Here is a 26,932-nt window from a genome sequence, read left to right as displayed (position 1 = left end):
TCCCCCTCCTGACCTTTCCAATAATGAATGGCATTGTATCTGGCAGTGCCTTTGGTTTTTGGTTTCCACAATTTCTATTGTGTGACACTGGTTTTCAGACAAAATGGCAGGCGACAACACAGCATGGGGCTTGAACCAGTAACCCCAGAATTTAAAGGAAAGTGACTGCAGTCATTTACATATGTCACTGCAAGATCAGCCCCAGAGGAAACAAGTCACGGCTTGTTTATATTTGCTCTGAATGGTCTGGTTGTCCGCTGTATGTCACCTGTGACACACTGGTCTGCCATATGAGTTAATCTACATTAAAACGTTGTTCGCAAACTCAGACCATTCTTAAATAGTGTTGATTAATGTGTCAGCAACAGGTAGTCCTGGCATCATCAGAGTGCACATAATAGCAACATTTTAATTTCATGCACAATCATATTTTCTATCTGATGGCAGTAATGACATTGCACTTAACAGGATGGGGATGTCTTCTGAGTTAAGTTAATAATTGTACTAAACCAGAACTTTAATTGAATGAGGAGTTTAGATCAGTATAACCCAATTATGTCTTGCAGCATTATTTTGGTTCATCATGTTCTCAGAACTGGTTTATACATTTAAATAATACTTATAATATTACGACAAAATAAAATACAAAACTTTAAACTTGTTTCACAGGAAATCAAACACACTTGCCTCTGGAGTATTTCTATCACTGAAAATGTTTTTGACTTACTTTTAGAGTATGGACCGTGGCAATTTAAGGAGAGCTGAGGAGTTCTAAGACACAACTAAAATAGTCATTTAATGGACCATAGCCACATTAAATGCTCTAAGGTACTGGTTTAGACATTATAGTTACATGTAGATGTCACATTTACTATTTCACCTAAACAAGCGCTGTAGTGAGAAATAACTTACTTAGATATATGGTATTTCATAATGTGAAGAGACTAGACAACTGTTTATTCCATGTCTACTTGAACGTAGCACCGTAGCGTCCGCAGATAATTTCGTTATGGTATTTGTAGTCTTTCAAAGACGGAATCAAAAGTAGTCACGATATTTTAAACCACATTTCCCAGAAGTCCCCCTAGTGGATCGGCGAACACGGAAGGTGAGTGTCGAGTGTGGTCGTTCAGACAGCCCTGGCTGCGCTGTTTTCATTCAGTTTACTATCTAATGTTACTATTACTGTCACTACCACAGCAAACGATTCATTCGACATTAGAAATAAAGTGGCATATGGAAAATTAACCTTAGCTTTGTTGGAATTACTGGTATGCAATTCGTTTTAAAAACGTACTTAATTGTCCGACGGGACCTTATTTTGAGATCCGCGATTTCTGCCCGACCAATGATCACCCTATGTTGGTTGAGTGATTAGGGGTTAGTTTAATTTGTTCTTCACTATGATCAAGCCGTGTTGGTTAAGTGATTAAAGGGAGGGGACATATTAAGAAAAAAACACATGTTCTGTGATTTGGGTTCGGTGTTGTTTTGGGTCTCTTGTGCTGCCACACGCATACAAACTATGAAATAAGGCCCTACTTGTTTTTCTTGACTGAGAAATGCATTTCTGAAAGTACCCCACTTGCAGTTTTCAGATGAGCGAGTCAATTTAGTCGACTCTTCTGACGTAGGAATAAGGCACATTTGAATATTACCACCCACCGCCCCCATCCACGCTTAAATAAGATACGTCCTTTCGTGATTGGAAGTTTGGAATTCATCATGTCGAGGCGCCACGCGAGGTGTTCTGTTGTTGGCTGTAAAGATGACCACAAATCACTCCATCGCGTCCCAGCCGCAGAGGACAGAAGAGCGGCGTGGATTGATTTCATTTTTGAGGGCCAAGTCCCAGCCACAGTTGGCAAAAATCTGTTGGTCTGTGCTCGCCACTTCAAGACTGACTGTTTCTCCAACCTCGGTCAATACACGGCAGAATTAGCTGGGAAACTTTTTCTTAACGAGGGGGCACTTCCAACTTTGCGTGGAGTACCTGCAGACGAGAGACATGTAAGTGTACAAATAATTAACGGTGTGTTTCTTTTGTAGATTAGCGTGAACTTCTGCGTGTTGTGGCGTGAGTTTTCCCATTGAGAATGATGTAAGGCTAACTGCTAAGTTCTAGTTAGTTTGCAGTCAACATGGCTTCCCCCTGCAAACTCAACCAACCCGCTCCACTCTCCACAGGGTTTAAGAATCGAGAACTTGTGAAAGTAATGCATTTGAACATTTTTTAACTTGAATATGTAGTATAGCTCAGTGAAAATTGAGTGTATGGGCGAGACTGCTAAATCCCAGCACAATTTACACTCCGCCAACCACGCCAACCATTCTGTGACGTTTCATCTCTGAGTTTCTTTAAACGTATCCTTTGTAACACTGTATGCAGCTGTGGCATTGCTCTACATGTAAGATAAGGTTGTTGTCACTTCGTTCTTATACATAGGCCATTGCATCAGTACAGTTACCTGCTACAAGGGATATAGGCTGCCAGACTGAGCCACCACAGAGACGCAGTGTTGGTACACAACTCTCTTTGAAGACTCTTCATTCACATTACAGAAGCGCAGGTTTGTAGTCTTCTAGATTGCACGTTCTAGATTGCAAGTCTAGCCGTGAGCTGTCGCCACCTTTAGTGCTTGAATTTATACCGTCACACTGCTGTCATGTTTTACTCCCAAGAATGCCCCTTAATCATAAAAATATACTTTTGTTACAGCTGTCCAGGCTACTGTGTCCTGCAAGAACTTTGGCACATCAACTGGTCCCTTCACACACTCGCTGCCTTTACAAAGGCCGAGATCTATAAAGCAGCCATATAAGAGACCTCGCCTGGAGCAGGAGGAGTTTGAGGAGGAGGAGGATTCTCTCGAGGGCTGCTCAATACTGGCTTCTCAAGGGCTGGAAGCAACCTATGACTCTGAAGACTCGGTTACCGCTTTGACAGAGTCAACAGTCATGTCGTGAGTTACTGAAAAATCCTTAAATGTATCTATCTAAATGTATATAATCAGTTTTCATTTTGTTTGCTGAAACAGATGGTGTGCATTTCTGCAGTCCTGGTTTATAATGCTTTCATGAAAGTGTTCTGTTTATTGTTGAATCTATTTGAAGGAGTTGCTGATTCATCTATATCCCTCCACCCCCCAGAGATGCTGAATCCACTTCCAAACATGAGATAAGGAAGTACATAGTGTACGAGACCTGTCTCATGGAGCTGTTCGATGTGTGTGCTGTGTGCAAGTGTGTATGTGCTGTTAAAACCAAAAGGCTTGGGACGTTCATATCAGTGGAACAGCTGTGTGAGTATTGCGAGTATTCCCGAATTTGGAAAAGCCAGCCTCTTCTGGATAACACGCCAGCTGGGAATTTACAGCTTTCGGCAGCAGTGTACATCAGTGGAGCCTCTTTCTTCAAACTTCAAAGGGTAAATAAAGAATTAGTAAAGAATAATTTACTCCATTGTTGAACATGGCATATAATGTTTTATATTATAAAATCTTGTTGTCATTTTTGTTTTCCATTAGGTGTTTAAGGCAATGCATCTGCAGATTTTTCTCTCCGACACCTTTCGTCGGCATGCTAGAATGTTTATAGAGCCAGCTATTGTCCACAAATGGAAAAATTCCCAGGAATTGATGCTGCAGCAGCTCAGCGAAGAAAGTAAAGTAATACTTTGTGGTGACATGAGGGCTGATTCTCCAGGTATATATTTTGCTATATAAATCCTATGAGTAGGATATATTTGATTGTAAATAAATGGGAAGACATAAACACATACCAGATTGTGACAATGTTTTCACAGGGCACTGTGCAAAATTTGGGATCTACACCATGATGGCCCTCAACACCAATACTGTTGTCGATCTCCAGTTGGTTCAGGTGGGTGAATTAAAGTTTACTGTGTTGTTTCTTTTTATAAATTTTGCCAATTGACATTTTAAATATGGACCCGTATTTATGATGATTTGACAGAGCAATGAGGTTGGAGGTAGCTCCCATATGGAGCAGGAAGGCCTGAAGAGGAGCCTTGAATTGTTCGGTGCACGTGGGGTAACCCTTGATTGCATCGTCACCGACAGTCATCCACAAATTCAAAGATTTCTGAGGGAGAACAACATCACTCAATTCTATGACGTCTGGCACATGGAGAAAGGTACACTCACTCAACAAAACATTAGAAACCTACTTATACCAGGTTGGACCCCTTTTGCCTTTAGAACTGCAGAACAAGATGCTTGAAGCATTCCGTGCATATTTTGGTGCATATTGATAGGATTGTATCTTGCAGTTTGTAAAAATGTGTGGAACTCAAACTACCTTCTAGGTCTATACTTGAAGAGTCTACACATAAAGCTTTATGATCACATATTCATTTGGGTTAAATATTTATTCTGATTTGTAGGAATTTCCAAGCAACTACATAAAATTAGCAAAACAAAGGACTGCCAAAAAGTAAAGAAGTGGATGCGAGCCATCAGAAACCACGTCCATTGGACTGCAGAATCGTCAAAAACCGGGCCGGAAAGATTGGCAAAATGGACCTCCCTCCTAAACCATGTTCAGGATATTCATACTCATGATGACCCCCTCTTCCCAAAATGTCTACATGCAATTCGCAGCACAAGGGACAAGAGTAAATGGCTCTCAGCAGGTTTGTCTCATTCAACTGGTTGGGTTATTGATTTGCTACAAGTACAGTCATTACCAATAAGTAAGATCAGGGCTCCAGACTAACTTTTTCCTTGGGTGCACTGGTGCGCCTACATTTTTAATTTGGGTGCACCAGCACGTATTTATGGTGCACCCAAGTTTTGAGTTGTTGAGGGGGGGGGGGGGGGGGGGACCGTGCCTGCCTTGCGCTGAGTTGTTGGAGGGGGGGGGGGGGGGACCGTCGATATTTACGCCATTGATTAATAATATTTTGACCATTAAATAAATGCCTTAAATAAATGCCGAATCTGTATCTCTCATAAAGAATATCGTCAGACAATGCCAAGGGATCGGTTCTGTCCCGAAAAACCCTCTGTCTCCAGAGAGACGCCTGTACGATAAGTGCGCCGAGGTCCATGGGAACACCCACAAATGGTGACGCCATTATCGGAGGAGGGGCTAGGAAGCTGCGCGCGCCGATATAAGTAGCCGGTCTCCGGGTAGACTCGCTGAAAAGCTGCTCCCGACCAGGTTTGGTTGCGAGCGTAAGTCGATATGGTGATACAGCGACGCTTAAAGAGATCGACTTTCATGGTACAGCTAACCCAGGCTTTCAGCTCAACATACCTCGCTAACCCTCTAATCGAGCTTCGTAGTACAGGCCCCTGGATTGGGCTTCGCGGGTTTGTTTACCGGCGTTGCTGTTGTTACCAGTCTTGCGTGTTCCAACGGTTTATTAGGTATCTAATAAGTCGCTGTCTAATCAATACTTCATTCACTGCCTCTTCCGTGGTTATTATGAATAGACTGCTCTGTAAAATAAATGTTCAGTCGCACCGGTGCGCCCAAATAAAATATTTGGTCGCACTACCCCGAATTCTAGGCGCATGTGCGCCCAAATTAGGCGCACTCTGGAGCCCTGTTAGATGTTATGATATAATGCATAATATTTTTTGTCTTTCAGCCACTCCTGCATTCTACAAGCTGGAGAAGGCGCTGACCAAAAAGACAGTCCTAAGGGACATTGCAAAGCTCAGTCCCCACCACCAGACCTCCTCTTTGGACGCATTCCACGCTTTGATCCTGCAGTTCGCTCCTAAAAACGTGATCTATCCATATCTAGGAATACTTTGCAGGTAAATTAAGCTGTGATTACTTGTTGAGAACATTTGCCCATTTCTTGCAATTATTTTCATGTTTGATTTTCTTTTTACTGTTCTAGACACTACCTGGCTGCACTGCATTACAACGAGAATGCTGATAGAGGACAAGCCACCACGTCGTCATGGGATCCTATTTACAGTCTGAGCTTTCCAAAGACCAGGAAGGGAGAGTGCAGAGCCAAACCAGTGAAGACTGAGGCGACATTCCGTAAGTGTGAATTTATTTTATTTTTACGATTTATATTGTGCATGAGACAAAGTACTGCAACTCTGAACTTTAAACAAAATAAATAAACAAACGCAAATACCTGAGAAACTACCCAATCAAATTGCAAGATCTTAATGTATGAACAGTTGATATTATTCAAATTAAATTATACAATTGATTCACTGTTTGTGTGTTGCACAGGGTATGTTGATGATTTGATGGACATGATCATGGAGAACGTCTTTGTTGACCCATCATCGTACAGAGCTGAGATTCTGAAGATGAACATCCCGCCGGACCCGTCTTCAGAATATGAGCATCAAAACGAGGAGGAGGCTAAATTCCTGTAGCGACTGAGAAAATTGTTCTTGAAACAGGTTCTACACTGTGTCCAAATTTTTCTAATTGGATTAAGTGAATCCTTCGCTATACTGTATTTACAAATGTTATGTATGAATATTCGTATTTACAAATATTCATGACTGCGATCAATAAATGTTTATTGTATCTGTAAAATGTTTCATGTGAATTGATGCGTAATATGCAGTATTTGCTTAGCAAAAACTTGGCTGTGTTAAAATATCATCTGAATTTGTGGCATTGACCGACTATATGTAGTTTATTATGGTGTATGAACAGTGAAGTAGGTTATTACAGATAAAACTCGCTGCTCTATCCCCCGTAGCTGTAAAGGGCCGTAGTCAGTTGTTGCATGCATTTTGCAGAGACAACACATTTAGGCAAACCCGTTCTAAACATGGATGGTCTATCATACAGGGAGGCCTTTGATCCAGCTGCCGCAGCCGTCTTGTAACCTATTATGCATAACATAAGGTGAGTGTCTGCAGTGGCATGTTATCAGAAATGCACTGCAAACTTAAGTGTAGGATAAGATAGCTGCTAATGTTACCTGTGGCACCTCCTGACAGCATAAGTTCTAAGGCTCTGACCGCATTGCACAATTTCCACATGTGCACCTATGCAAACAAATAAAAATGTATTCATGAATGTATAATGCCAAAAGAATAAGAAACCTGGCATACCAGTACTTGAAACAATAATGGCTCCCACGTCGAAGATTTGAATGTGTGCTCTAGCTAGCCACATTTTCCCAGCCTGAGGTGAATGGCCAGTAGCGCTTGGCCTTCTCAAGTTAACATGAACACATCTGGTTGATTTGGTACCTGCAAACTTGCAAGACGTAACTTCACCTTTTGTGAACAAGAAGCAAAATATAGGCTAAAATTAAATAGGGTTACTATGTATAAAGTTGCCTAGCTTCTAGAAATAGCTAGTAGCTACTTATTTTTTTTTTTATTTGCACTACCACCTTGACAAACCTTTTCCCAGAGCACCTTAGCGTACTATCCATTTTATGCTGCTCATACCTCGTCACTTTACTTTTTTGCTGCTGTATTCTCTACTTGACTGTATTCACTACTCCTGCACTATCCCGCACTATCATTTACACCGCGTTCCAAATTATTATGCAAATGATATTTTTCTCTGATTTTCCTTAATAGTCAATGAGAATGACTCAGTATAATTTTCAAGTCATCAACCGTTGGAGTATAATTCGAATTTTATTGAACAAACCTCCCAATGATAACAGTATTTTTTTCAAAAATAAAAAACTCAAAATGCACTGTTCCAAATTATTATGCACAACAGTTTCAAAACATTTTATAGGTTGTAAACTTTTGTAAAGAACTGAAAATGGTCATTTGTTGAATATGCAGCATTAGGAGGTCATAATTACTGGAATCAAAATCTATTTCAATAAAAAAAAACATCTTAACAGGCCAAGTTACATGTTAACATAGGACCCCTTCTGTGATATCACCTTCACAATTCTTGCATCCATTGAACTTGTGAGTTTCCGGACAGTTTCCACTGGAATGTCTTTGCAGGATGTCAGAATAACCTCCCAGAGCTTCTGTTTTGATGTGAACTGCCTCCCACCCTCATAGATCTTTTGCTTGAGGATGCTCCAAAGGTTCTCAATAGGGTTGAGGTCTGGGGAGGATGGGGGCCACACCATGAGTTTCTCTCCTTTTATGCCCATAGCAGCCAGTGACACAGAGGTATCCTTTGCAGCATGAGATGGTGCATTGTCATGCATGAAGATGATTTTGCTACGGAAGGCACGGTTCTTCTTTTTGTACCATGGAAGAAAGTCAGTCCGAAACTCTCCATACTTTGTCGAGGTGATTTTCACACCTTCAGGGACTCTAAAGGGGCCTACCAGCACTCTCCAAGATTCCGGCCCAAAACATGACTCCCCCACCTCCTTGTTGACATCGCAGCCTTGTTGGGACATGGTGGCCATTCACCAACCATCCACTACTCCATCCATCTCTGGACCATCCAGGGTTGCACGGCACTCATCAGTAAACAAGACAGTTTAAAAATTAGTCTTCATGTATTTCTGGGCCCACTCGACCGTTTCTGCTTGTGAGCATTGGTTAAGGGTGGCCGAATAGTAGGTTTTTGCACAACTGTAAGCCTCTGGAGGATCCTACACCTTGAGGTTCGTGGGACTCCAGAGGCACCAGCAGCTTCAAATACCTGTTTGCTGCTTCGTAATGGCATTTTAGCAGCTGCAGTCTTGATCCGATGAATTTGTCTGGCAGAAATCTTCCTCATTATGACCTTATCTGCATGAACCCGTCTGTGCTCTGAATCAGCCACAAACCTCTTCACAGTACGATGATCACGCTTAAGTTGTCGTGAAATATCTAATGTTTTCATACCTTGTCCAAGGCATTGCACTATTTGTAACTTTTCGGCAGCAGAGATATCCTTTTTCTTTCCCATATTGCTTGAAACCTGTGGTCTGCTTAATAATGTGGAACGTCCTCTTAAGTAGTTTTCCTGTAATTGGGCTCACCTGGCAAACTAATTATCACAGGTGTCTGAGATTGATTTCAGTGATCCAAAGAGCCCTGAGACACAATACCATCCATGAGTTTAATTGAAAAATGAAATGTTTATGACAAATTCAATTAGCATAATAATTTGGAACGCGGTGTAAAGGGGACATATTATGAAAGCAGCACTTTTCCTGGGATTTGGGGTGTTGTTGTGGGTACATGGTGCTCCTACACGCATACAAACTTTGAAGAAAGTCCGTACATGATTTCTTGAGTGAGATACGCATTTCTGGAAGCAGCCCGCCTCCAGCTACCAAACGAGCGAGTCAGTTTCGGCGCCCCCTCCTACATAGGAAGGGAGCACATTTGAATATTACCTCCCACTTCCCCACTCCCCTCCAATCAGAGCATCGCTAAGATTTTGTGGACCAGCGGACGAGCAGCTCCGGCGGGGGGAACTCGGTGCTAGCCCTGGCGTACAATCCCTTTCTCTGGCGCCGAGCTCACCCCGCCGGAGCTGCCGCCGAAGCTTCAGTGGAAGTCGGGAGGAGGAGACATGGCCGGATGGCTTAGACGGCGGCCGGATGGCTTCGACGGCGGCCGGACTGGAGTCCGGCAGCTTCGGCGCGGGGAGCTCGGAGGCAGTCCGGCAGCTCAGCTCCCGGAGTACAATCCCTTTCTTCTCCATGTCGCGGTTCATGGACTTCAGAGAGTCAATGCCAAAGTTCCTTCCCCCCAATTCTTCTCAACAATGGCCGAGATATCCCCCACTACGAGTCTTTACTTGTGGAAGTACCAGAGACGTCAGACACAGTCTTTATTATTCATAATATCATCTGAGGCGCACATAGCTTTTGGCCGTGATATTAGATATATATCATATAAATACACGTATATAATATTATTATGTTATATTATATTATATAGATATAGAGCTCCAGGAGTCAGCAAACGGCAACAATCCCTTCTCCTCCATGCTGTGGTTCAGTCTGACAGCTCATTGGTCAATGGGCAGCAGCTCATTTGCATCAATGCTACAGACACCAGAAACAGCGCATTCTGAAGGGACCGAAACAGAGGGGAATAGCGGTTGGCAATATTTTTTTTCCTAAAAGCTATTTCCAGCAAACGGCTTCAAAAACATGTTTTCTGGAACTCAAATACTATGTTTACTTGTTGGGAAAACACCATAATATGTCTCCTTTAAACCATACTGTACTTATATTGCACTGTATGACAATCATGTTAAAACTGTGCCTTAACCGCTATTTTGCACTTCTGTTTAGATCTCAAACCAAATTTTGTTCTCTCTGTACTTGTACTCTGCACAATGACAAAGGTCAATCTGATTCTGAATCTTACCATGCATACTGAATCACAGGGTCAGTCCCTGCACGCGTCTTTATTTTAGAATCTTTTATTGTCTATAGTATTCATCTGGATATTTTATTATCTTGTTTATGATGTATGAGTATGCTGTGTGTGATGTCTTCAAGCTACTCGGACTTTGCTTTCCCCTGGGGATCAATAAAGTTTAAATCTATCTACTGCCAGCAGCTAGCACTAGTGTCTGACTTTTACCGGAAACTCAGACAATGACATTGAAAAGTTCCATTAAAAAATTTTTTTTTTTTTTTGCCGTAGGCCTACCGTTCAGAAGCTTCCTGCTGAATTCTCAGATTCTCCTCCTTCAGGATCCGATTCAGGTTCGGACATGTACGGTTGAACTACTGAAGCTGCCATGTCTGATAGTTCCACAGCTATGATAGTACACTCTCCCTAACCATGGTAAAAGTTTATGTGCACGATGTGTCCAATGGGCAGCAGCTCATTTGCATTTAAAGCTACAGACACCTGAAACAGCACACTCTGAAAGGGACTGAAACAGGGGAATAGAGATAGGCGAGATTCTTCCTAAAAAATATTTCCAGCAAACTACTTCCAAAACAACTTTTCTGGAACTCATACACTGTTAACTTTTTTGGATTTTTATTATATCTAACCTTTAAGGTTTAGTTCAGGTCCTTCAGGTTTAGTTATTCACTATGATCACCTGTGTTGGTCAAGTGATTAAGGTTTATCTCGGGTCATTAGGCTTTAGTTAAGAAAATTAAGGTTTAGTTCAGGTCATTAGGGTTAAATTAGGTCATTACGGATAGTTAAGGTCATTAAGGGTTAGGTTATTCACTATGATCTGCTGTGTTGGTTCAGGTCATTAAGGTTTAGTTAAGTGAATAAGGGTTAGGTTATTCACTATGATCAGCTTTGTTAGTTCTGGTCATTAAGGTTTAGTTAAGCTCATTATGTTTAGTTATTCTCAAGGCGAGCCATCCATACCGCCAGGTTGAGGTTAAGGTTAAACACGCTTTCTGTTTAGTAGCCAATCAGCTCCTGACAGCTTCTTAGGTGGCTACAGTAGTCTAATATGTTATGTTTTCCTGCCGCCGGTTTTGCTTCACTTATGGCTGCAGCCTTGGGCTGTTATGTAAATGTATGTACATAAACATATATGTTGAGATACGAGTTCTAATGTTGCTGTTGGTACCATCATAGTGTTTTCATGCTTCCTTTCAGTCGCAGGCTTTTGCAGGATCATGAGCCAAGCCTGATTTGTGTAACGCTAGTTGAGTTAAGAAAGCAACCTGATATAGTCTTTATTAGGTTATTGTGGTGTGAACGTCATATAATTTTTAATCCTATCCCTCTATGTAGATTTCCTATTTGTACCTTTAGAAACAGTTCATGGGCATTGTGTATCGCCCTCTGGTCTGCACAGTGAGATCATGTGAAGTTACACAGCGGCTCTAATGGTTGATCAACAAATTCTGTTCGTTCATTTAACTGGGCATAAACATAGTTGGATCTGGTTCCGATTAAAAAAAAAAAAAAAAAAAAAAATCTAAATTTTATGGACTTCATTCTTGTTGTTTGCTATCCTGGTATGGATATTTTGCTTTTGTTAGGACCATCTGTATATGGTCCTAATATGTAGTAAAACCTATAAACATGTCACATATGGAGGAACAGACAGTGACCTTGTCAACGCACCAGCCCAGAGCTGGGAGGAACACGTGCTCTGCCAGTCCGACAACTCGTTTTATCCGAGGTTCAAGTCCTGTGTGGTGCTTGTAGAGTCCTGTTATTGGCTCTTTAAAAACACTACAACACCAGAGTACATCAATAACTAAACATTGTATTTTCTATTTACATAAAAAAAATGTCATCGGTGAAGCCCTCTTCATTCTTGTCATCTTTTTGTCATGTTTCGTCGCTTCAATAAGCTCTGTAAATTATTTTGTACACAAAACAAGTCGTGGGTATCTTCAGTTCATTGAGACAGTAGTATTCACATCGGCCTAACTCTGGTGTCATACGTTCATATAGGTTTGCAAACGGGGCTGCATAATATAAGAGAGCGGTATCAATTATGCACGGTTTATTCATGCGGCTGCTATACCTCGCACACTTGATTTGATTGTCTGCACTTCATGTATAATGCAGTGCCCTTGTCTGTTTCCCAGACGCATTCTGTTTTTCTGAGTTCGTCCAACATGCACACTTATTGTGTTTGCGTCATCACACGGCCCCACACTTACAGCTGTTAGTGTGCTGCTGTGTGGAGCCCCAAAGTGGTCCATCAACAGAGGAGTGGCCTCGTCTGTCTCCATTCCAACCTGTCAATTCAACATCCTTTTCCATTCCATTGTCGGGCGTTGCCATCTACATACAACATTTCAACTAAATCAAGTTACTCAGTACTTTTCGGACCGAGCAAATGATGTTACTAACCGGGTCAATTCAAAGCGTTTCTGTTGCCAGATATCGTCAAATGGAAAGGCTATCTAGGCATAGGGACGGATGGTTGGCTGCCAACCGCAAACCCTTTTACTTGTAACCCAATTTCTATACATAAATTGCATAATTTGTCTGACCTGCTCAAAAGTAATCATTTTCTTTAACAAAATCAGATACATTCAATGTATGGGAAACAAAACCTTCCTTTTGTGAGATGGTTAGTAAATCATGACTATAACATAAATATGACCTACCTAGAGGTTACAGAGGATCACACATAATGGAATATCCTTGTGGAAAGAAATCCATCTATTTTGGTCCAATGCAGCAAACAAAAATACAATATATTTATTTTAAAGCCACTACATTTCCTATTTATCTTTGGGTGTTCAGTGGAATGATTGTTATTCAATTATTTGATCAAACAGCCAGCAAAAAAGTTATATCTGCCAACTCATCATCGTCTCAAGCCCTGTGGTTTGGACTGATGTGGTATATTGAGTTCAGTTATTTCTATTATTAGTTGATTCATAATGATTAATGAAAATGCTTTGTGCTTTCTACCACCTCATGTCTGCAGCCCCATAACAATTTCTATTATCCACATGTTTATGTTTAGAGCATGCAAAAGGTTCCACAAGAAAATACGCAAATTGGTCTCCAGGCAACAGTCGAGTATCGATGTCTTTGCTTGTTAAGCCCAGTTCAGACCAAAGATTCGCCATGCAACGACTTGCAACTAGAGGGTAAAAAACTAGGGGAAAAGTTGCAGCAGTGTGAACTGGTCGTTGCAGCGCGGCTGATACCGTTGCAAGGAGTCGGCAAAGATTGAACATGTCAAATTGCCAGGTCCAGTTTTAGAACGCATCAATGTAGCTATTTCGCTTCAGCCAATCAGGACACAGCACAGAACAACTTGTATGTCACAGCCTTACTCAGTCCCGGTCCTATACTCCACAGTACACGTTAGCTATGACAGTTGTTATGGTTACATGCTGCCATTCCGACATGTCCCCATTCCGACACCTTTTAATAGGCCTACCGCCATTCCGACAGTCTACTGTGGCGCCAACTTCAGGTCAACATTACTTACTTACTTACTTAGGCCTTTAAGTTCCCAAAGGAACATAGGCCATCGACAAAACCCCTCCATCCTCTCCTGTCTTTGGCCCTCCGCTCCAGTTGAGGCCAGGACAGCCCTTCTTTCTTCATTTCCTGTTCTGTGGTTCTTCTCCAGGTGGTTCTCGGTCTGCCTCTCTTCCTCTTGCCCTGTGGGTTCCAGGTTAGGGCTTGCTTCGTGATTTCTGTCTTCTGAGTGTATGGCCTATCCACTTCCATTTCCTCCTCCGGATTTGGGTTTCTATTGTTTCTTGTTTGGTGAGAGTTCCCACAGGTTGGCGTTTGAGATGGTGTTGGGCCAGTAGATTCCCAGGAGGCGTCTGAGGCACCGGTTGGTGAAAGTCTGCAGCTTATTGAGTATGTTACTGGTGGTCTTCCAGGTTTCAGAGCCATATAGAAGGGTGGACTTGACGTTTGAGTTGAAGATTTGTAGTTTGGTCTTGAGTGACAGGTTTTTCATCTTCCAGATATTGTTGAGCATGTTGAATGTTGCCCTTGCCTTTCCAATTCTGGCTCGGACGTCCTCTGTACCACCATCCACAGAAATGATAGTCCCCAGGTATGTGAAGCTGGCTACTTCCTCTAGTTGGTTTTGGTTCATGGTTATGGGAGTGTTGTTGTTGCTGTTAATTCTCATTACTTTGGTTTTTGATGAGTTAGTTTTGAGCCCGAGCAGAGCAGCGGTATCCTCTAGCTTGCCAGATTTTTCCTGCATCTGTTGATGTGTGTGAGCCAGTAGTGCCAGGTCATCAGCAAAATCCAGATCTTCTAGCTGCTCTGTCAGGCTCCACTGTATGCCAGTTCGGCTATTGCAGGTTACTTGTATCATGATCCAGTCTACGCAGAGGAGGAAGAGAAGTGGAGAGAGCAAGCACCCTTGCCGCACACCAGTCAGGACCTCAAAAGGCTCAGATATGCATCCTTCATGGAGGACTTGGCATCGCATCCCTTGGTAGGTGCACCTAATGATGTTGGTTATTTTTGCTGGGATCCCGTAGTGGGCCGTCAGTTTCCACAGCATCTCCCTATCCACACTGTCGAAGGCTTTTTCAAAATCTATGAAGTTTACATCGACAGAAGTGTTCCATTCGATGGACTGCTCAATGATAATCCTGAGGGTGGCGGTTTGGTCTCCACAGGATCTGTTTTCCCGGCCGGCCTGGTTTTCCCTCAGTTTCTCATCCAACCCCTTCTAAAGCCTCTCCAGCAGGATCCGGTTGAGCACCTTCCCTGGAGTTGATAGGAGCATAATTCCGCGGTAGTTCTTGCAGTCCCTGAGGTCTCCTTTCTTTGGGATTTTCACAATGTGTCCATCTTTCCAGTCTGATGGGACACATTCTTCCTCCCAGATGGTTTTCAGTAGGTGGTGGAGCATGTTGGTAGAGGTTTCGATGTCGGCTTTCAAGGCTTCTGCTGGAATACCGTCGGGTCCCTCTGCTTTCTCTCCTCTCAATGTCTTAATGGCTTTTTTGATTTCTGGCTTGGTGGGGGGATTGCAGTTTATCTTCACCAAGTTTGGTGATGGTGGAATTTCTGCTGTCAGATGTGGGGCCTGCCTATTGAGCAGTGCTCTAAAGTGTTCAGTCCATCTCTTCACTTGGTCTTCCTTGGTTGTGAGGAGTACACCCTGTGCATTTTTAATGTGTGCCTGTGTGTGTCTGAATCTGCCTGTGAGCTTTTTAGTGGTTAGGTATAGGTCCTTCAGGTTGTTCTTTCCTGCTGCTTCTTCTGCCTGTTGTGCTAGATCCTCAATGTATTTCTTCTTGTCTCTCCTTACACTTTTCTTCACTTCCTTGTTTGCTGCTGCATAGTCTCTCTGTGCTGCCATCTTGGTTGCTCTGGTTTTGCTTCTGTTTAATGCCTCCTTTTTCCCCCTCCTCTCGCTCACTTTTCTGGTGGTGTCTGTGGAAAGCCAGGGTTTGTTGTCTGTCTTTCGTCTCCCTACTACTTCCTCACATGTGTCTTTCCACATGTTTTTCAGACCTTTCCATATCTCATCCACTTCCCTGGGGGTTTCTATTTCTATTTCCAGTGCTTGATACCGGTTGTGCAGTGCGATTTTGTGGAGTTCTGTTGTACCTATATCCTGAAATTGTTGTATGTTAAATTTGACCCTTCCTTCTCTGTGTTTCATGGCTTTTAATTTCAGCTGAATCTTTGCTGTGAGGAGGTGATGGTCAGACCCTGCGTCTGCTGCTCTTCTGGCTCTAACGTCCAGCAGTGAGTGCCTAAACTTCTGGCTGATGCAGATGTGGTCAATTAGATTTTCTGTGATGTGGTCAGCAGACACCCATGTTATTTTATGGATGTTCTTGTGTTGGAACACTGACCCACCGATGACCAAGTTGTTGTCTGCACAGGCTTCTGCAAATCTCTCTCCATTCTCATTCATGGTGCCTGGTCCTTCTTTTCCCATTATTAGCTCGTAGCCGTTGTTGTTTCCACCTATCTTTGCATTCATGTCTCCCATCAAGATCATGATGTCCTTTTCTTTCCTGGACTGTAGAATGTAATGTAGTTGGTTGTAAAATTGGTCCTTGGTTTCATCATCAGTGTCGTTGGTGGGGGCGTAACATTGTACCACTTGGAGGTTTATTTTCTTTTGTGTGGTTTGGAATTTGGCTGTAATGATCCTTGAATTGATGGGTTCCCAGCTGATCAGGGCCCTCTGTGCTTCTTTGGACAACATGAATGCTACTCCCTGAGTGTGTGGTGCAGAGTCATCTGGATGTCCAGAGTAGAGGATGGTCTCTCCACTCGCCAGCTTGACCTGCCCTGACTGGAGCCACCTGGTTTCTCCCAGACCAAGAAGAGATATTTTATATCTCCTAATTTCCTCCGCTATCATTGCTGCCTTTCCCCCAGCGTACATGGTCCTCACGTTCCATGTTGCTATGTTTGTGGGTCGCCTTGAGGTCAGAAGCAGTTTCGGACGTGCTGTCTCCTTTCGGTTTTCCAGGCACGTCGTCATCATCTCTTTAGCTTGAGGTGCTGTAGAGGCTTCTTTCCCAAGGGGTAAGGATTTCTTCGGTTTCGTCGATGTTTTGGTAGCTATTCTGTTTTTACGGGGTGGGATCGCTGGCCCCACGCCCAACCCCCATCTAAGGGGGAGAGGAGAGGTCAACATTGGGGGATCATAAATTTATAATTCAAATGTGTGTGTTCAACCAAAAATTTGCCAGTATTATTTATCCGTTATTAATTTGATTAATTCCAAATCTTGGTTGTGATGATGTATGAAATAACCCATTCTATCATTTGACGACTGCATTTTACAAGTGTGTTACGAGTGGCGGGGCATGCACTTATTTAATGTCCTAGGAATGTATAAATATTCTATGAAACTTAAAACTGGACCATTTATTCATTAGAGTTGGATTTAAACTCAATGCAGGACCACTATTGGGAGTGGATTGGGTGAACATTAGTACGAAATTACAAGGGCGTCGATTACGGGGGGGACATGTCCCCCCCACTATTTCAAATACGAATTTTGTCCCCACCACTTTTAAAAATGTGCAAACCAATTGCGACCGAAAAAATACCCACATACTCAACCAAAATCGTAGAGTCTAAAATCATGTGATAGGCGCGCATGAAGACATCATTTATTAGATAGGCCTACCTAATAAACCGTTGGAACACACAAGACTGGAACCCATAGCAACGCCGGTAAACATACACAGAGAAGCCCAATCCCTATGAGAGCCCCCCGCGCTACGGCCATCCGAAGGCGCACAGAGCTTTTGGCCGTGATACTATGTATACAATTATATTATATTATATACTATTATATATAGAGCTCCGAGAGTTGCAAACAGCAACAATCACTTTCTCCTCCATGCTGCAGTTCACCCCGGACTGCACTGCACTGAGTTTGACAGTTGAACGCTGATTGGCTGTTACCTTACACATGTCACTCAGTGGCCACGCTGTTGAACGCTGATTGGCTGTCATCACGCGAAATTCGCGTCAAAGTTGAAATATTTCAACTCGAGCGAATTTGTCACTCGCCTGTGTACGGCGAAAGTGTGGCGCGACAAATCAAAACAACTCAAAAAATTTGCCCGATACGCGTCTCTACGTTCACTTTGTATGGGATCTTTTCGCCCTGTCGTGTTTGGTCTGAACGCACTGGAGAAGTTTCAAGACACAGCCAAAATTGACATTTTTATTCAGAAAATAGCCGGTCCTTTTGCTTCCTGTAAAAAACATGTTTGTGACACTGGATAACGATATAGATACATCATCTAGCCTGCATGTGGAGGGCCACATAAGGTAAGAAATTGGTTTACGTAAACTTTGCTGCTGGTTCTGTTTGCTCGTGATGACCTGGCCAAAGGTTACCCACGGCCCTAAGCGATTGTGATCTGATTCTGGTTGGTGCTCCAGCTAGTATGCATTGTATATTAGGGATGGGCAAAATTATTATTTTCCGGGAACTAGTTCTTTCAATTCAGTTCACTATAACGATTCGTTCGTTTGATTCGTTCTTTTTGATTCGTTCGTTACGTCAGATTACGTAATTTTTCAGGGAATCTCACAGGTGTCTGCCCCCCCTCCCCGCTAGACGTCCCTGAGCATAATTTAAGCGACTTCTAGGCTCTACCCCGCGTGAAAATCGACAAGATATACTATATATTACAACCAAACGTCCCACCATTATTTATACAACTTGCTTACTCTCTATATTACATTCATGGTTTTATATTTTTTTTACTTTACATTTAATTCTTCATTATTCAGGCATTACAGAACTTTCATGGTCATAAATAAAAAATACGACCTGCAGTTTAATATCTTTGTTTGTTCATGAATTGACATAGAATGGAGCAAAGACTCCTGGGATTGGGAAATGCGTTTATCCAATAAACAGATGGAGGTCAAGTCTATTTCCGGAAATGTAGGGGGATATATGAGTGGCCCCACGTCGAATGGTATGACCCAAGATACGTCAGACAGAGAAAGCGCGCAAATTCGACGGTACCACCTTGTCATTTGTTTACCCAGGTGCCATGGCAACACCATTGCTACCTCTCATTGGCTGAATCTTTGAGTACGTTGTAGGCTCAATCGATATAAGGTCGCGGGGAGACAAAGCTCTGTTCGTTTGTATATTTTATTTACGTGACCATATTTTTGTTTTATGTTAAAAAAAAAGCATTAAAGAACCAGTTATTTTTGTTTTGGGGAACCAATTCTTGTCGTTCACGTTCGGGATTCGTTCGATGTGAACGAATCGGTCGCTACCGACTCATCCCTATTGTATATAGGTTGCAGCTAGTAGCAGCTACACACGGTGCGATTGCTATGCCAATGTGGTTATAGTTGTTTTGTCTGATTGAGATATGTGACGACTTGGAGCCTGGTAGGCCTATCCTGACATAAATATGTTCTTGCATAACCTGTGTGATTATCCTAAATTGTAGGGGATATTATTTGCGGGCAATTTGCGATGTTGTAACGAGTGAAGTCTACATTGGTCCTTCGCGAGTGTTTACTGGTGGTCAGGATTTGGCAGATGCAATTCTCCGGGTGCTTTTTTTATTTTTATTTTTTTTATGCAGCATAACATATGCTGCTACCAGCAGCCCTTGCTAGTCTTCAAAAGGCTGATGCTCAGTACCTCGTTACATTTCGTACCCCCTTTACAGTCTGGCATTGTTTGTCTGGTAAACTTTGTTGATGTCAAGATAAGTGTTAAATTGCCAACGCTGTTCTTTGTCCTGTGTGTATTAGTATTTCATATCCCGAGCCAATACCCTGATGTTTCCAACGCCCTTTTGCAAAACAAGCCAAAACACAAACTGTGGTTTTCAACTTTTATTGTTCGAATAGGATTTTCAACACCTGACAATACACTGTAGAGCATATTGTAATACAGAATATTGAATGGATGAATAGCTTACATAAGGGTACCCAGCACTTTTCAAACCACACTCAAGCTTATGGTTATTGTCCCCACCACTTCTAAAAACAAACTGACGCCCTTGCAAAATTAATTGTTGGATTGCCGCGGCAGAACAAATCAAGGTATGGGTGCTGTAGAATAGCTCAGACGGAGGCTTTCTTATGAAGTTTTTATTTAACATTTTTCAGCTGGTACATGTTATCAGTTCCAACATCGCTAGCCAACCAATCAACCGAGGTCTCATGCTCACGTGACTACGTGACTCATTGGGCCAATCAAAGCTCATCAATGCAATGCAGATACAACATTCTACAGGCGCAGTTAACTTCATATTGGCCAATGCGCTTTACAAAGGAGAAACATGAGAATATAGTCTACACCCACCCCTTTACACACAAATTCACGAAGGGGATCAATAAAGATAAACCAACAGTTTTTGCTCATAGAAGGCTCTCTACACAAATTGTCGCTGGCACACTGTTTCTGCCGCTGAAGTACCCAAATGCGGCTCCATATTCTCGGCTTTCTATCTCGCCGTATTCTAATTTTCATTATCAAAGAAAGAGCTAACACTGCAACCTTGTCACTCTCACTAACATAACAACAAGCCTATTTATAATTAAGTTATCCATCTCCAAGTAGTAGTTGAGCCGATGGTAAACAAAGACAAATCAAACAGATATTCAGCTAACAGGAAATGCAATGTATACAACTAGCGGGTTATCTAAACAAAATGTAAGCTCCAGCTAATTACTACTATGCAGAAGTAGTGGAGAATGACAAAACATAAGGCCTTTTTACCCTGCCAAGCTGGTTCGAACCGGCTTGGCACGCCCGGTGAGTTCCCCGTCTTATCTCAAGTTTCACGTCTGTAGGCTACTAACGCGATTAACTATTTAGAAGTGCAAAAACGGCAACATATTCTTTATTTTGCTTACCACTTGGAACCGCGGAGCCATCGCATTTATATCAGGATGAAACCAAATAAACCGCCAATTTGTGTAGGGTCCGCGAGGGAAATTTGGGTGCTAGCTTAACCAGGCAATTTACCTCGGGCAGTGTAAACGCGCGGACCGTGCCGCGAAAAAGGTGTGCATAAGACGGCAAATTGGGCAGCGTAAAAACGCTCACAGTAACCCTAGCCTACTCTCAACCAAAATAATGATACAACTATCGCAATCCTAAATTAGGTTACTTTTTAGCAGGATGCAAATGATGCTGATGCTGTTGCGACTCTCGGTGCAGCAGTGTGAACTGCCCAGTTTTTAGAACGTTTCAGCCTGTCTCCTTGCAAGGAGTTGCGAACTGGGCTTTAGAAGCACTTTGTTTCAGACCTTATTTTATTTTCTTGGTCGCTAAAATAACAATTATAACGTTCAAACTCCTTTCTGCCGCAAGACCCATCCACTTAAGAGACCTGAGATGGAGGATGAGAAACAAACAAACAGTGTGTGTGTGTGTGTGTGTGTGTGTGTGTGTATGTGTATGTGTGTGTGTGTGTGTGTGTGTGTGTGTGTGTGTGTCAGAGGGGTCTTGTACAGTTAAGCTGAGCTCCAGTGGTAGACGAGCGGCTCCAGTTCTTGAGGTCAGCCCGTAACGGAGACATTCAGACCCTGCTGCCAGCACTGAACCTCCTCCTCTGACCTGAGACCCCGAGCACAACATCTCCCACACAGGTAAGCAGACTCGGGGCACACTTTATTTTTACCCTGGTGCAAATGTCCATGAGGATAGATCACATTATTAATGGACAAAACAACATCAATCTCATAACCACGACATGACCGAAACAAAAATCACTTCATTAACATATTTACGAATTAATGTATTTATTTGTTATTCACAAAGTGTAAGAAGGGACTATAATGACGGTAAAGCACAGCCTCTCATTTAACTTTGCCCTTATGCAATTACTAACAAAATAAGAAATATATAATTCAAATTCAAATTGAAGGCCAAATCCCTCTCAAAATAATAACCTTTTTATTATTTGTATGCCAGGGAAACTAAAATGCAACTCCCACTGGATCTGTATTTTCACAAACACGGTACTGCACTACTCCCGCCAATAGGGGGCGCTGAGTAACGGCAATGCAGCGAAGGGGTTTTCTAACCCCTGTTAGGTTCTTGAGTCAGCCAGCAAACTTGAGCTAATGGTTTCTAGAGCTTGATGGGTTTTCCTATCAGATTCAATAAAAGTATTTTTGTAAAGCTGACATGTATTTTTTACATTTTGTGATGTCTGCAAATTCACTCTACATCGTTGAGCTAGTAGCGCCGTGTTATTGGAGGATCAATGGCAGAGTAGTACAGTTATAAGGGATTTTTCATTCACACATGGCTATATGTTACGTCATGCACATAAGATCCTGTTGTAAAGGACCAATACGGTGGCCCCTCTGAACTACCTGTGTTATGGTCTGATCCAGATGCCTCAGACACCAGCCTTCCAAGTTTCATCTGACGCATCTTCTGACGTCATTTCCGGTCTCGGAGCACTTACCGCTTCCATTCATAAATTGGTGACTGGAATGAAGTGGCAATGTAATCAAGTATGTAAGAGCATTTAAAATCGACATTAAAATGACCAACATGGTACAAATACAAAGAAAATAAATCTCTTCACGTGCGCAGCCATTTTGGTTGAGAGCCTCATCACTGAGCTAGGTTTTCAGAATTCCGAGGGGGCACTCCTAAAAGGGGTGTGCCTCCGTGAATTGCCGCAAGAGAGCTTGGAGATTTCCCCACTTGCAACTCAGAAGGCTATCTGGATCACACCATTATAATATGATCTCCCTCTGTTTTCTTGTTTTTGGTCAGTTTTTTTCTGTTACACTTTCAATGACGTGTGATACAACGGCTGAAGTGAGCAGACGTGATCAGAACACAGGGATTACATTTAGTGAGTTTGGATTTGAGTGAGTTGTATGAAGGTAGATTCGATTTCATCAAAGAGCTTTCTTACTACATGTCTGTGTTAATGCTAAAAGTTGCATGCAGTAGTATTAACAGCACTGAAATGACCTCATATATTTGGATAATGCAACTTAAGGATCAGGTTTTAAGAGCTGCTCAGTAATGCAGAGTACTGGCAAGCATTCTGAAGAGTTAAAGGACCTGTTAAATGATTTAAAACACTGGGTGTACCATTGGGTTAGTGGGAATGCATTTAAATAATGTAGTTGAACTCTCCAATATAGTCTGTCATTTAGGTCTAGCCTTTAAGGCAGTCCAACTGTTTCAGGCTTATACGCCTCTTCACACAGACGTCTATCCAGGAGATTTTCCGGTATATTTCCTGGTTTTAGATTGAATTGTCAGACATATCTAACGATCCCTACAAAACTTTCGAAATTGAGGAGAAGCTGGGTTTTGTTGGAGCAAAACCAAACAAAAACCTAAGAAGCACATGGAGCAAGAGGTCGTCAGTAACAAGAGGGTGCCGTTACGTATCTAATACGAGGGGAACAGCTGATTAAAATACCAGTATGCTGCTGATTTGAATAGGCAGTGTGCCGCCGGTGGGGGGAGGGAGACAGGGCAATGAAGCAAGGTAAAATAATACAGAAATAGGGATGAGCAATAGATGGAGGTAAAGTGAGGTGAAGCTGCAAGAAGCAGTAAGTCCATGGGCTCTCAAAGAAATGTATTTTTTATGGTGGAAATTAGCTGTCATTCATGAGTGTTTGCTGGCAGATTTAATCTTTATAAAAAATCGAATTAGCAAATACCTGATTTGACTGTAGGATTAAGGACAACACGCATCAATAGAGAAATATATACTTGATATAGTACTTCATATAGAAAAAATGACAGTAGAATGACAATAACCACTGACAGCAAGTCCCCCAACAGTGTGTCTAATATCAGCATGAATGAGGGGAGCAGAAAGTTTGCCTCTGCCCCCTGGCTTATCAACAACACTCAACCAGCCACGCTATATTTGGACTCATTTCACATACACAGGGGGACAAAGTGGTTAGCGTTCATAGATACCCGACACAAATAATGTCATGCTGTTTTGCTCTTTTGGTGCCAACATTTATTTTGATTTTTAGAAAGGCAAACTGGGACCCGGAATAAAATAACTTGGCAGTGAATGAAATCTTCTCTTAAAGGAATCCCAGAGAACTTGTAGATGACTTGTCTTTATCAATCATCTTTAATGCATCACTTGTTAGTCTTTTAGCGATTTGAATTAACATCGCCACAGATGCCATCAGGTAGTTTTGTTGGAGGGATGTAGTGTGTGGAGTCTGCTATGGTGGAGTGGTGCAGCCTTTGTTGGTGTGGCTGTGCACGCCACTCTGCGCCCAGATATTGGCCTTGGTAACCACCACATTTCTTCTCATAACCTCACGACTAGATGGCATCAATGGAAATCGTTCAATTGCATTCATTAGCATGCACTTATAACTTGGATAGTGAGAGAGCGGGGAAACCAGAGTTAATTGATTTGCTATAACAATGTTGAGGTTGGTATTTAATTGGCAGCTCACTGCTCTCAAAAAGTGTGTGTGCGTGCGTGCGTGTATGTGTGTGTTACGATTCAATGTGTATCTTGATACACAGGCTCTGACACGATACAGGTGTGATTCTTGGAGTTGAATTGCTTCCCACCGGATTCTGCAAGAGTGAAGAGAACAAAAGCTTGACTTAGTTATTTAATGGACTGGCAGGAGTTTTCTGAACGCAAGGCCATGCCCATACAGGGAATCATTGCTGGCCAGGCAAGTTCAGACTGATATTAATTTAGAAACCCAAACTCGATGGCAGCATTTGCGGGCACTCTTTATAGAGCTATTGTTAGTCATCAGCCTTTATGCAGGTCATAACCGTTGAGAGGTCTGATTTGTTCCTCACTCTGAGATCAGATGAGCCATTCGTTTTAAAGTTATAGCAACATTGTGGCCCGTTTCATCATTATCTTTGTCATTTCTCTTCATGGATGAACACGCATCCTGGGGTGCTCAATGTCCTTCTGCCTCTGTGGTGGATGTCAGCACGTTGCATGTTGTCTGAACCCCTATCTCTATTGAGACTATTTATTCTAGGTGTGGGCCGACTGTGGTTTCCCATCCTGACATGACATTACTCATCGCACGGCGGACTGGTCAAGGTCAGCTGCCGTCCACAACCACGCTGCCGCCGCCTCGGCTCTGTGGAGACTAGGGGTGTGCCAAATAATCGTCATGACGATGCATCGCGATTCTAATTTTCACGATCTACTGCATCGATTGTTGACGCCAAGAATCGATTATTAATTTAAAAAAATGAATAATTATTATTATTATTTTTTTCTTATATAGTTTTATAAAGCCTATTCACTTTTTGTGGCATCAGTTTGTCCTCTTATGTTTATGAAATGATATTGTTGTTATAATGGCAGCTACTTCCAAAAGGGGAAATGTTTGAATGTTTTAATTTCATTGGTTTAAAGGACCACTGAGGCCATGTAAACGGCACTGATTATCCTTATTTTGTTATTTTAAGTTTTATAGATCCTTAGCACTTCTTGTCAGTGTATCCAGTAATAGTCGTTTCAATAAATACAGCTATGTATGAATTGAGTTGCTTTGAGTTATCAATTGAACACACTATCCAGATCATACACAGCCAGTCAGCCACTGGTAATGGCTTAATTTTTTTTTAACAGTGTTCAGTGAAAATTCCCAATGCATCGCAATAATTCAAGTATCGCGATGCATCGTGATAGAATCGCATCGTGGCATGTGAATCGTGATACGAATCGAATCGTGACTTCTTTGGCAATACCCACCCCTAGTGGAGACCAGACTGCCGCCGATGCTGCTGTGGTCAGGACATGTATTCCACAAGTAGGGAGCAGCCGGACATGGATTCTAAAGGTCAGGAGTAGCAGGCCATGGATTCTACAGGTCAGAAGTAGCAGGACATGTATTCTACAGGTCCGAAGTAGCAGGACATGTTTTCTACAAGTTCCCTAGTAGCAGTGTGTTACCTCTGCTCTTTGTAGACGATAGAGCCACTGATGCGTGTTCAGGGCATGTATTCTACAAGTTCAGACCTCAGAGTCCGCTAGCTTTTTAGTGCACATTTCTGCTTTTGTTCAAAAAGCAGAAATGCTTTTTGAACAAAAGCATTTACATTTAAAAATGTATATTACATTTTTAAATGTAATATACTTAAAAATAAATCCATCAACCATAAGATTGACCGAGGGAGTCTTGCTCTCTTATTCAATTTGATACTGACCAATAGCAGGAAAGGATATTGGACAGCGTGGCCATGCACTAGTATATACTATAGTGATTAGTGAGAATTCAACCATCTTTATTTTATTTGTAATATAACATAATACTGGGCATTCTATCAATTGTATTTGTAAAAAATTGGTTATATTAACATCAAACTTCATTCGCTAAAATTCAATCGAAGCAAATTTGATGTGTTGGTTTGGCTTTCAGCACATTCTCCATACCGGGATGGTGTGCTTCCTCCTCATGACGGTGTCCTGAACTGGGAGTGAGACTCATGCGGACCTTGTTCTTCGAGGCGTAACCAAAACTGATTATTGTAAATGTTTTTTGAGATGCAAGGACACTGGACCCCGATTTGAGTCATAATGAACATCTGTCTTTTTGAAGGACGTTTAGGACTAATTGAAATAGTGTTATTTCTCTTACAGGCTTTCTCTCTTGAAACTAGAGCCAGAATTAACATTCCCGTTGGATTGAGTCAATAGAAGTACGTAAGGCGTGTATGTTTTAAGAAATACTACTGCAAGGAGCTGATGGCCAAATACTGTGAGAAAAGGAGGACATTCCGAGTTAAACTCTGCGTGTGTGTGTCAACTCGTTTGGCAGAGCCATGAAGACGCCTTAGTGCCAGAAGGCGAGGACAAGGATCCTTAATGTTGGCAGCGACATCACTCGACTGTACAGCAATGAGCGGCGCTCCAAAATTATTTTTATCTCCAAAATGAAGAACAGAAAAATATACATGACATGTTTTCATTCTGAATGATCACATAAGTAGTTCTTCGTATTAACACATAAAGAATAACCTGGTGGGAGCATGTCGGAGCACATGCCACACAATCACATGCCGCGACGTCATCTTCACGCAAATCAAGGGTGTTCATGATAAAATTGATCGTTGAGGGTATTTATTAACCATGCTACTTTTCCATCTGCGTGGGGCTGTAAACAAAGCCTGAATGATCAGTCAA

General features: G+C 42.2%; 2 protein-coding genes across 5 annotated transcripts in view; both read left to right on the top strand.

Annotated features, from left to right (window-relative positions):
* Positions 1-952: 952 nt before the first annotated feature.
* The window catches only part of fhit (fragile histidine triad diadenosine triphosphatase), a 297,946-nt gene continuing 271,966 nt past the window's right edge, over positions 953-26,932 (top strand). For 2 of the 3 annotated variants that reach the window (XR_009528788.1, XM_060070300.1), the window contains exons 1-2: positions 954-1,108; positions 21,249-21,398. The gene's annotated coding sequence lies outside the window, so the exon portion shown is untranslated. Of the gene's footprint in view, positions 1,109-21,248; positions 21,399-26,932 lie in introns of all 3 variants that reach the window. The other variant, XM_060070302.1, reaches the window with a different exon arrangement.
* On the top strand, positions 1,115-7,682 carry LOC132471191 (uncharacterized). Of its 2 annotated transcripts, XM_060070298.1 has the most exons (11): positions 1,115-2,010; positions 2,447-2,570; positions 2,720-2,963; positions 3,151-3,427; positions 3,528-3,705; positions 3,806-3,882; positions 3,976-4,156; positions 4,406-4,654; positions 5,618-5,789; positions 5,876-6,024; positions 6,226-6,540. In XM_060070298.1, the coding sequence occupies exons 1-11, from the start codon at positions 1,726-1,728 to the stop codon at positions 6,372-6,374; spliced, it is 2,085 nt and encodes a 694-aa protein (XP_059926281.1). In that variant the 5' UTR covers positions 1,115-1,725; the 3' UTR covers positions 6,375-6,540. The 2 variants fall into 2 exon arrangements, with proteins under 2 accessions (XP_059926281.1, XP_059926282.1); XM_060070299.1 differs by lacking the exon at positions 4,406-4,654 and having other exon boundaries at positions 6,226-7,682.

Source organism: Gadus macrocephalus, chromosome 13, assembly GCF_031168955.1.
Source record: "Gadus macrocephalus chromosome 13, ASM3116895v1".
Classification (NCBI taxonomy): domain Eukaryota; kingdom Metazoa; phylum Chordata; class Actinopteri; order Gadiformes; family Gadidae; genus Gadus; species Gadus macrocephalus.
The sequence above is the reverse complement of the archived record's forward strand: the minus strand, read 5'-3'. Positions and strand labels throughout refer to the sequence as shown.

Bases quoted from the DNA above. Each gene is read 5' to 3' on its own strand.
- LOC132471191 (XM_060070298.1), top strand. From the start codon at position 1,726: ATGTCGAGGCGCCACGCGAGGTGTTCTGTTGTTGGCTGTAAAGATGAC. The intron at 2,964-3,150 runs GTGAGTTACTGA...TCCACCCCCCAG, and splicing joins ACAGAGTCAACAGTCATGTC to AGATGCTGAATCCACTTCCA. The intron at 5,790-5,875 runs GTAAATTAAGCT...TTACTGTTCTAG, and splicing joins TATCTAGGAATACTTTGCAG to ACACTACCTGGCTGCACTGC.